At 35.7% G+C, this 12092-nt stretch overlaps 1 protein-coding gene across 3 annotated transcripts in view; it reads right to left on the reverse strand.

Moving 5' to 3' along the window:
- Positions 1–12092, reverse strand: part of TTC7B (tetratricopeptide repeat domain 7B) — a 120603-nt gene that overhangs the window by 34310 nt on the left and 74201 nt on the right. For all 3 annotated transcript variants that reach the window (XM_059850142.1, XM_059850141.1, XM_059850143.1), the window contains 2 exons: positions 9891–10007; positions 5657–5754 (listed from right to left, as the gene is read on the reverse strand). In XM_059850142.1, the coding sequence (XP_059706125.1) occupies positions 5657–5754; positions 9891–10007 (215 nt within the window). The remainder of the gene's footprint in view (positions 1–5656; positions 5755–9890; positions 10008–12092) is intronic.

Consider the following 12092-nt stretch of genomic DNA (forward strand, 5'->3'; position numbering starts at 1 on the left):
ATTACAACTCATGACAGTAGTTGCACTATTGTGTTCTGGATCAGCAGTGCTATAATACAATGTACTGGCAGTTGGCCATTGTGTTACACAAGACCTGCCTAATATATCTTTATTTGCAGTCCTCTAGAAATGAATACTGCCTCTTTAATTATTAAATGCAAGTGTTAGTTGAGTGCATTCAGGTCTCGTAAGATTACAGCCCTTAGGGTGACTGAATGGGCAAAGAGCATCAGCCTTGCTCTACAAACTATCAAGCTTCAACTACTGATGGGCAAAACACGTACGGCTTGTGCTAAAGGAAAAGGTGATTTTAGTCCTTCAGAAATTAATAGAATTGCACAGTCAATACTACTTACAAACTGAAAAAAGGGAGTAAACCCCATGAAAATAAGCATCTGATGGATTGCCTTTGGATAGATCAAACCACAAATTACAATCCAAAGTAAGAAGAAAAAAAAATGTTATATAAAGATATATAAGCCAGAAACTGTAAGAAAGCCAAGGGATTTCTGATAACCTTCAAACTGTAAATCAGGTTTACAGGATTTCAAAAAATAAAAAAACTAAATAAGACGCTACACCTCTAAAATCATGTTCCTGTTCAACAGAAATTGAAGTCAAGTCAATAATGCAAAATACCCTTGGCTTCTTTCACTATAAAAAAATTGAATTGAGCAAGATACAGAACATGAGATTTTCAGCCCCTGAAATTATATTAACATACTATAGGCATCTACGGAAACTGCTCCTTACTCAGACAGCTTTAACTTTCATTAATTATTGACACCATACAAAGGACTCCAATATCTTTTTTCTTCTTTTTCATGGTTCTGCTGCTTCTCATACAAATGGTAGAAGCTCCTTTCCCTGAGGATACAGGAGCTTGGAAATGGAAAACTTGGGCTTCACATAATCGAATCTGTGCTTCAGCTTCATCATTCTTTCAGTTTGCCTTCATTCTTGAGTAGGTTCTTACTAACTTAGAGCTTTGCAAAGAACAAGAACAAGTAATTTAATGTTAACTGGGATGTATCATTTATAATATAGGTCTGAAGAAGTTCAACTCAATGACACCCAAACCTGTAATAGCAGCCAATCAGCTATTCAAATGCTTCAAGGAAGTCAGACTCAAACTTCTGTAGGACACAGATTTCCTGGCACTTCCAGTTACAGGCTTACATAGGAGCTAGTGTTTTCAAAACCCTGGTCTCATGTCAGCTAGTTACCAAGTGAATTTTGCTAATACGCAAAGATTTATTTGCTACATTTGGCTTGGAACTAATATATTTGACATGAAACCGGTCTAAAGACTACGTGTCAAAAATTATTTAAGATCAGATTATAGTAAATTCAGTGACCAAAAAAAGTGCTATTTATAAAGATATGAGTGAAGGACAATTTAAGAGAAATTAAAAGGAGTTAAAAGGTAATGGCTTAGAAACTATGCTGATTTTACCCTGTCACCTGAACTACTCCAGCAGCATTAGTGTACACTTTTTATTTAAACACCATGGAGACTGATCATACAGCTGGTTTCAATTGGCATAATTTCAATTAACAGAAAGGCTCTTGACTTGAAACAGCAGAATGCTGATTTTCACTGCTCTAATGCCTCCTCCTAATCATTCCAATATGCCCTACCCGTATCATGATACACAGTGATATTCAGGCAATGGTTCCCTTCATGTGAATTTTCAGGGAATGTTTTGGTTGTAATTAGTTAAAGGCTTTCTGAAATTAAGTTACTAAAAACCGTCCAGGTAACCAGAGAGTCTGTGGCAGGGACAGTCTTGCTAGGCAAAAGATGCCAGCACTGGAAATAATTTACATCTGTAAATGCTACAAAGCAGCCTTGACCAATAATCTCTTTCACTGAACACCTATAATTCTCTGTAACATTCATGAGAACATGAATATGTCTGTAGCTTTACATCTTTTGGAATGAATAAAACAGTCTTCTCCGATGAAACTCTTAAAACCCATGCAGTGTTTAATGAAAAGCAGCTGAAAGGCCAGATTTCACTGACACTGTTGAAACATAATCTATTCAACCACGGTTTATCAGCTGTGAAGATTATCAGAATAGTACAGCACAAACATGCTCATCAGGAATAGAAAGCCAATTTACAGCGAGTAGGTGAACAGGGCTCAGGAACTTGGTCACAGTATGGAGAGGCTGCATGGGGCCAGACAAAGGTATCTGGTTTAGGATGAGGATGAGGAAGATGAGAAGATACAAACAGTTGGAGAGGAGACTCTGTTCTTGAGAGAGAAGATGAGGAAGTATCAGAGGCTAAAAAGCGAAACAAAGAGAATGGTAAGGGGTTGTGGAGGGGGACAGGAAAGAAAAAAGATCCAACAGGGTTTAAGGGACTCATGGATGCCAAAACCGCAAAGCGTTTGTTTCACTGTTTGGTAAGATCGAAATGGCTCCTACATAAAATAAACATCACTTCTGAAAGCAACAGCAACAAAAATACCCCTTTACTTATATGTGCTCTTCTTTCATAGTCAATTTAGACATAAATACTAGATTTAAAAAGGAAATAAAATACTTTTGTCCTTATGTTCCAAGGCATAAAAATTTTTAAAAATATATTTATGGGAAAAAAATGCCAAAATCAAAAACTCACGTAATATTGGTTCTTCCTATGATAAACTAAGTGAACTGAAACTAGACTGAACAGAGGTTTTATAAGGATTGATTGCAATTTATCTTAAGCAAATAGCCAATTAGTGTGTAGAGATTTGCATATTTTGGTCTGTCTGTGAATATGAAAAGTGTCTGTGTCCCTGTGAGATTGCTTGATTCATCAAAGCTCTTTTTTTCTCCCCTCTAAATTTATTTTCTTCATTGATATACACAAATATAACTGCATGCCACTCATGGCAAGCCAACCGAAACAGACAAGTTTAAAGTAAATTTGACATAGTTATTGATCAGGACATTAGAATCAACAGTCTAGCCTTGTAAGAAATCCACAATACACTCTTTTGAGACTTTAAAGGCTACACAAATTTAAACTTGAATCACTTAATCATTATAGGATTGGTAAGAGCTCCATATAAAGCAAGTTTTTAACCCCTTCTTTTTTAAAGGTCAGCTTCTGCTTAACTGATAGATTTTAAAAGAAGAAGAATTTACACCAACTGCACCTGGATTTTCTTGGAAGGATTTTCCATAAACTTCAAATATTAATTTTAGCTCTCATTTCTTGGTATTTAGACGACTGAATTCAGATTAGACAAGCAAAGGGAATCATCATCATAGATGGCAAGCAGAATTATGAAGTGGAAAATTTCCAAATGTTTACATGTATCCAGAAATATAAATGTATTCACAAAGTAGCATTACACAAGGAGGGGATCAAACATTTCCATCCTGAGAGGATTTTCAGCCAGAACTTTCTTGCATTTTAACATTTTTTACTTTGCCAAATTCCTTCTGCATTTCTAAAGACTGTGGATCCCCAGATTTTGGAGGTCAGCCCTTTCAGCCCTACAAAGGTCTAACATCTTGACCATCTATTGTTTCTAGCATGTATCTGTTGTGAACAATATTTTATTGACAGTCTGCTTAAGCTTTCTCAAACACTATGGCAAGCTTGACTGTTTTTATTCTTGTAGTACCATAATCTTTTAATTCCTTCCAAATGTTTATATAATATTCTGATGGAGAATTCTGGACAAATACTCGATGTGGAGCTTTTTTATATATATAATTATGTTGATTCAGTAGATAACAAAGTTCTAGTCTTTGCCAGAAATTGAGTACTGGTATTGCAACAATATTTCTTCTGCTAAAATTAACAATTAAAAACCCTACCAACAACCAAAATCAACTCCAACTTCCCTTAAAGAAAACAAAAAAAAAAACCATAAGGGACATCTACCCATTGATCCTCCACAATTACCTTTTATAGGATAAATAATTTTTAATTTTCCATCTTGTTGTCCTTGACAATAGAGTTAAGTTCTAACAATACAGCTGAGATCAGAAAAAATACAATTTGGACCTGCTAGAAAAATCAGAATGTATGCAGAGATCCTGTCTGGATCAGGATGTTGGCTGCAGGATTTGAATTTGGGGCAAGCTTCTTGAAAAGCTCACTGTTTTGAACGAGGGTTCATCTTTACTTAAAAGTATTGAGGACTATGCAATCTTTCAAGTGCACCAATTCACTGTGCTCTCAAGTATGGTAGGCATAAAATGGGACACCCTGAAGGTATAAATGTAGGTCCTCACTGAAAAAGAAACAAACAAAAACCACCACTAACCACAAAAAACCTTTCACAACATCCATCCCCAACAAGCACTTTTTTAAAGGCAAAAAACTTTATCTATAGTTATGTCTATCTATATATATGAAACCCATAAAACATAGTTATGCTCTTAAAAATGAAACTATCAGCTAGACTAGAATATAGAATGATCACCATAGCATGAGGCAATGTTATCTTACCCCTTTTAATTATACGAATACAAGAAGACAGAAGATTCCATGTTAATTGCTCCATATCATATTGCTGGTCTTTGAAATCAAGCGACCTGATCTTTGCAATCAAAACTGCTTGCACTACAGCAAGCCCAGAACACTGCTTTACATTCAAAATTGAACATTCAATCCAATTTAATTTTCAGAAGTCAAATAACTAAATTGGATTTTTCTCTACTGCACTATTGCGATATTAGACATACAGTACACCTTTCAATGTGTCTTATGTGTCTAATTTATGGGTCAAGTGTACTCAAATTCATAGGCTGGCATATTTTCCCATAAGCTGTTTGTGTCAAATAGTGATTGAGCAGAAATACCCCCCTGAAAGGTCCCAGGAAAAGCCTTCTCTCATTTTAAAACCCAGAAAAAGAAAACTCAGTATTTAGAACACAAGTAAGATATGGCAAAAGTTTTGGAATTAGGAGCATCATGATAATTCCTTCTGCAATCTCCACAGAATGCATGGCTCATGTATTTTTGATTGCATAACTTCTAAGGTATATTAGTTTGCATTGGGATAACTGAATATATTAATACAGACAACTCATATATTGTCAGTATTTACTGACATGTAACAATATTAGCTTTTATGTGGCATACGTGTGCACCACGATTTTTTATATGTATGTAAAAATACCACAGTATGTTTGATTTACAACAAATTAATTTTGCTTATAATGTCAAAGTATGTCCACAGTAAGCCAAGCCACCCATGTAATTATATTTTAACATATATTTGAGATTTTAATTAATTAAAAACAATGTCTTTTATTCTTTTGAAATTCAAAGTTATCTGAATTTTTTTAAAATTTATCTTTTAAACAAAAATGCGCAAATATTGAATGAACGAAAAAGCACAGGACTTTGGCAAGTAGGCTAGTTCAGCATACTAATTTTTAGCCCTTGCATAAGGAAATACTACTAAACTCAGCAAGATTCATACCATAAATATTTTAATTTACAGAGAACATGGCCAGCAAGTACTTCATAAACTAAAAAGAAGAAAAAGAAATCTTATATCACACAATGTCTATTTCCACTTATAAGACAATAAGTAAAATATAATTTCATTTTGAAAAATCAAAAAAAAAAAACTAATGCAAAATCTAGCTACGGCCAGACCACAACCTATTTTACTGTTCATATGCATTTCTTACCTGTTTCAGGATCACTGAAATCTGGTAATGTAATTGTATTGAGCTGTCGTCTATCAGCAATAGCTCTGTCTAACAAGCTGCTCCCACGTCCAGAATCACTGTAATGAAGTACAGGAGTTGTAAGCTATTAAAATACAAAATTATATACTGATATACAAGTTGCATGCTGCCCTACTCCCACAAAGGTTCTTGCTATAAAAGTTACAGCTATGACCAAATTTAGTACTAAGCACCACTAACCACTCACCGTGCATTAAGCCAGTTGCATTAAAACAGAATTAAGCTGAGCAAAATTAAATCCTTATTTACTTCAGCAATTCTGTTTTCATAATTAATACAACCAAAAAGGGAACAGCGGCTTTTAATTTAATTCATAACTAACACCTCTACAGAAAGAATCTATTGTACCTTGAATATTTATATGATATGAGGTACAGGTTTCACAGAAAGCTGAGAAGGCAGGTATAAGTTCGAAAATCCACACTTTCTCTGGGATAAACAGAAAGGCTAAAGCCAGGACATCCAGTTTTAGGTAAAGATGTTATAAAGGGCTGGTTTAGTTTTGTGTTTTCAGGTTTTTTTAATATATGCACATATTCATATTAACTGCCTAATGTTCAACAGCAGGCTTGACTCTTAACAGCATAGCAGAAACATTTTGAACACTTCTAACATCTCAGGAGCATAAGCAGTGGCAGTGATTTTTACTGACTGCACCTATGGGCAAACTTAACTTCTTACTTAGCAGTAAATCAGTATCTGACCCTCAGGCTTCTTGGAGATATGCTTCCTGGAAAACTAACTGCTCCTAGAACTACTATTAAAAATTCAGCACAAGAACTGGGACTGAAGAACTAAGAGGTTTTTCTCCCTCAGATGAGGCAAGCATTGAGACACATTGTCAGCAAAGTGTAAGGAAGCACATATGGGCATCCCTTCTTTAACATTCTATGGTTAATATAGTAATTTCATTTTTAGGATTGTTAAGTCTAGTACTATTCATTATCAATAAATATTTTCTTTAAAACCTCATGAAAAAACCAAACCATCCCAAAACCTTAATAGTTATTAAGCTTCAAAGCAGCTGAACTGTTAGCCCAACTTAGCAGAGTGCAATCTTTTGTCTGATTCTCCTGAAGAGAAAGAACTGTACAAAAATCCTATTTTAAAGTAAAGCCTGAGAAACTTTAATCTAAACTGCAAGCCTGGAATTCAGCACATCTCTCCATTTGCCTTAATTTTACAACTGCCTCCTTCTGAATTTGGACTGAATTAATGGCAAGAAGTCTCCCAACAGTTCTTAATAGTTGCAAAAGTCAGTGAAACAACATTACCTCTTTTTAGAGCTGTTACTATAATGGTAGAAGTAAAATTTTGCATTACCATGACATTATTGCATTATTTCCTTACAAGATGACATCATAATAGAAATCCACAGGAAACAGAGGGGAACTTTCTGGGCCATGCACTATCAGCTATAGTTGTTACATCACTTGGTGTAAATTTTCTGTGGTAATCACTTCCTCAATCCACATGCAACCACATGTCAAATGTTGCTGACAAGTAGAGCCAGACCTACTGTCAATATCTTCCAAGCACAGCACTGGCACTATGGTTTGTTCCTTTTTTTAAATGCAAACCATCGAGTGGAAAAGAATTCAACTATTTTCTAATGCATTTTAAGCAGTAGAATAAAGGCAAACACTTAAATCTTCCAAGCCTTGCACCACAAAATAATTTTAAAATTCATATTAACCATCTCATGAGAAAAAAGTTTGTATTTCAATTAAAGACAAAAGTTCTACATTGATTGAACAAAGGTAATTCGCGGTATTGCATTTGGCCCTATTTAAGGTATGTCTAGGTATTTGTGCTTTATTTTTATTATTAAAATTTTATTGAGGGCACTAAACCCATGTTCCCACTAAATCTGATTCACTGCAGAAGAAATATTTAATATAAATCACAGCTTATCAAAAAGGTAAATTCTTATCTTATTGGGAAAATGATACACCAAATTAGTCTTCAGTCTAAATCGTAATAGAAAAAGATATTTCAAATAAGCATAAAAGACATTTAAATCTTTGAAGAACAACATTATAAAAAGGTTTAAAATTATTAAAAGACCTTTTATTACTGACTTAAAGAAGCCTTTTTTTAAAAAGGCTTCCATTATTCCTAGTGGGAGACATAATTTTCAAATGGTGCTTTGCAACAAAATGAAGTCTGTGTTAAAACTAGAAAGGTTGAAAAATTAAAGTTTTCACAACAATCCTACACCATCATTCTTCAGTACAAGAGGAGTGCAGCTGGGTGAAAAAACCTTCCCAGTCACATTTCAGGTCTCAGTAACTGTTACCCCTGGGTAAGAACTGGATGGATCTGGATCACTGTGATACAATGTGTAGGTACTCAGTCCTTCCATTTCCCACAGACCAGCCAAAGGAAGACTCCAACTTGGTATCCTCATTCACTGCTTGATGTAACTCTGAATGTGTGATTTGGGAAACTTGTCTACTTCCATCATGACACTTCTCCACAGTTCCTGTTCATTCCATTCTGAATTTGATTTTAATGCACTACCATAACTTCAAGAAAAGACTTAGATGTCAAGATAAAAAAAAAATCAGTATGAAAAAAAAAAATCACATGAGAAGTAGTCCTCACTAATTTTTCCACTTAGATGTTCTTGAAGAAGAATGGTGCCAAGGAGAGTTATCAAGCACTGCTGTTTGAAGCTGACATAGCCAAGAGTGAGTTTTCACAGTCCCTGCTGTTGTCTGAAGGAGGCTTTACTTAAAGTGTATTTAACATGGCACAGTAGCTCTTAGCACAAGAACAACAAGGCAGTAATGACAAGTTATGATTAGAGCCCTGATATGTGTAAAGGATATAACAGCAGAGATGGAAGGTGAAAAGTTGTGTTGGAGTACATGCAAAGCCAGTCTGAAATTAGGCTTGCACAGAAACTGTAGCTATTCTGCAAAGTGCAGTATTCTGATACTAAACTCTTAACCCTGCCTGCCCACACACACAACCAGCTAACTAAAATAAAGCACCACCCACTAGGTTAGAAGAGAAATTTTCTCCCTGGCCCCTATTCCACATTCAGGCACTTTGAATTGAAAAGATTCAGCTCGAGCCTGTCTGGTTGCTGATATATTTGCTTTCTGTAACCTGAGTGATGCTCCCTGCTCCACAATGCACTGTCAGGGTCTCAATATGCTGGGATTGACTCAGGTGCCCTCCCAGGCTTTTCCTGCCACGCCCTCCAAACTTTGCTGCTCTGAATGCTCACTATCTCCCTAAGCAGAGAAGCAGTTTTCCCTCTCCTGCCATTAGGTCAACTCTGTCAATCTTCTAAAAGAGATGCATGTGTTCACATGACTGGACTCAAAGTACAGCAAAAACTGAATGTCCATCATACTGCTGCACAGGTATCTGATACCACCTGGTACAAAGCTCTTCTGCTGTAGCATTTCTTCTCCAGAGGCTGTCAACCCTTCAAACAACCAGGGAGCAGGAAATTCTGCTTGTGTCCTTCTCCAGGTATTTGATAAACATATTGAATAATACCAGCACGGATTTCTGCTAAGTAGCCTTCTCATCTGCTTCACAGCTTGTCTAAATATATATGGCAAAGGACCTTCACAAAAGCATTTTGGAAACTCAAACAGGACTATAACAACTTATGTTTATATATTTGTTAATGCCTTCGAAGAACCTAAATAGGTTCATAAGCAAGATCTCCCTTGAAAAAAACAGCCATGCTGACTATGCAAGGACATCATTTCTATCCATATGATCACTGATGCTTCCATGGGTCTAATCAATGTCTTGTCCTCTAACATTATTCAATGAAAACCCTTGAACAAAATTCCTACTACAGCAATCTCTCCACCAGACAATATAAAAGACTAAAACCCTGATCAGGACACAAAACAAGACCATACCAGTACACTGAGAACTGGGTAACTCATTTGAGTTATCCAATCTGTGTAACCAGTCTTTATCATTGCAGAATTTAGTAGCTTTGGCATTTACTTCATAGAACCCTGGGTAGTTCCACATGACCATCAACTGGTGTCTTTGAACCTCAGTCTCTAGATTTCCAGAAGATTCATTTGTTTATATGAAATACCAAAACAAGTAAATGCAGGACTTCTGACCTAATATTGCCCTGAAAAGCTACTAAGCAAGGTGGTGAGCAGCCCAGCACTCTACAGCATCTTACCTTGGGTTAGTTAGATTGTAGCAGGATTTCCAAATCTGGAGCATGTGTTTACAAGTAAGGAGTGCTTCATCTGGGCCTCTGCACAGGGACTCCAATTTGACTTTTGTAAACAGCAATCTAGTGAAAAGGAAAAAGAAGTTAAAAGATATTCCAATTCACGAAAAAATTTTTAAAGACAGCATCACACAAAACTGGAGAAAACTAAATTTCAAATACAGTAATAATTAAAATTTAATTAAGTAATTGCAATAAATATCTAATGCCATCAAAGTAACAGTGCTTTTTACAAGATGCTTTTTTCAACTGGACAGAAGCAATAGGTGACAGGATTTTTATGTTAATTAAAAAAAAAGTTATAACACAATGTAGTTTATTGATATTAACAGTACCACAGGATTCCACAGGATCCATCAAGTTGTAGACTCTCCACCAGAGTAACCTAGATAGCCTCCCAGTTATTTAAAGAATATAAATGCAATGTGACAATAAAGGAGCTAGTCCATTGGTAGGCACATTTACAGGAGTCACAGCACCTAGGAACAGACAATACTAGAAAAATACTAATTTAAAGGCAATTTTTAGCAAAATCGGAGATTAAAAAGCACAAAGCATATATAGGAGGAGAGCATGCATGTAAAACTGTTAGCCTACTTTCTGTTTTAAAACCCAGGTGTACTTTGGCATTTTATTCCACTGCAACCTTAATCATACTAAGTGAAAAATTTATATGATTGCTCATATGGTTTGCGTGGGAAGACTGAGAAGGGTGTAGAGGGTGGGGGGGGGGGGGGGATGTGTGAAAGCTCAGAAGTTTCTTATCCCAAATACAAACTTGGAGGCTGCTAATAGTAACTGAAAAGTGCAGAGAGTTTTCTCAAGAATAAGAAATTATATCAAGTTATAGTAGTCAAATCTTCAGCATTGCACTTAACATCCTTGGCAGAAACTACCCAGCATGTAAATCCAAAAATGAATCACACAACCTTAAGTGTGCAACACGTGCATTGTGGGACTGAGGAAGAAACCAAAGGCAGTTTGCTGTGTTAGTCAAAGAAAATGAGCACCTGCCAGGTACGTAATGTCATATGAAGTCTCACTTGATATCTTGTAAGAATGTAGAGCAGTGTAATCACTCTGTAACGTAGAGCATTCATACTAGCTTAGCTTTCTTCCTATCAGTAAATTGGATTTGAGTACAAAGGGAACTATATGCATAATTTAAAGTTGTATTTCATTTGGCAGAGATGTCCTCTCTAGATACTCATTTAACAGCAACTGTAACACTCAAAGAAAAACATGTCCAGCTCTGTCCATCATTTGACTGACAAGAGAAGGAAATATGACAAATAACATCCTCCTTCCTTCACACTCCCCTCATCTTGTCTACCCTTAACACATGCACATGCAAGCCTCACCCAAAGAGCAAGACCTAGGCATCAAAACCTGAAACCAAAATCACAGGAATCTGTCTCATACAATCCCTTTCCTGCTTCTCTGTAAGATAGTACATTTGACAGTTTGAAGAGCCTAGAAAAGCTCAATTTCTTAAAATTTGTGATCGTAAAGCATTTTACAAAAGTTATGGAACATAATCAATTCAGAAGCACTGAATTTGCAAGTCATTCTAGAGTCAATAATCATAATATATACCTTATTATATACAGTTTACATATAGACTGAATTTCTATTAACAGTTTTCAAGCATTTAAGAATCTTAGGGATTTTGTAGCAGAGGGAAGGCACAGGGTGAGCAAAATACTAAGATTCAACAAGCAAAATTTAAAAGGAAAAATGGAGCAGGGGAAAGAAAGGGAGAGGATCTGGTTATTAAGAAATTACTTAAAAAACACAAGTACAACATAACAGGAATCAGTGCAACAAAAATACTGGAACCCGGGTTACTTGTGTAGGATTCAACATCAAAACAGCAGAAGACAAATATACTTGTATAAGAATAAAAGGAACACATCAGTTTGGTGCTTTTGGATGCAAGTGTTGCAACATCATTCTGGTTTCTTGTGCATTATGGCAGTCAACAGGACAGGGTGTTCACACATTTTCCAAAATACAAACAACAAACAAAGTATATGATGGAAAAATATTCACAATTCTAATAAAGGCTAGGACATCTGATCTAATAAATAAAGTGCACAGGTGTAGGATTATCCACACTATAGAAAAAATAATCTTGTGAGTAGAAAA

Source organism: Haemorhous mexicanus, chromosome 6 (genome assembly GCF_027477595.1).
Source record: "Haemorhous mexicanus isolate bHaeMex1 chromosome 6, bHaeMex1.pri, whole genome shotgun sequence".
In the NCBI taxonomy this organism is placed as follows: Eukaryota; Metazoa; Chordata; class Aves; order Passeriformes; family Fringillidae; genus Haemorhous; species Haemorhous mexicanus.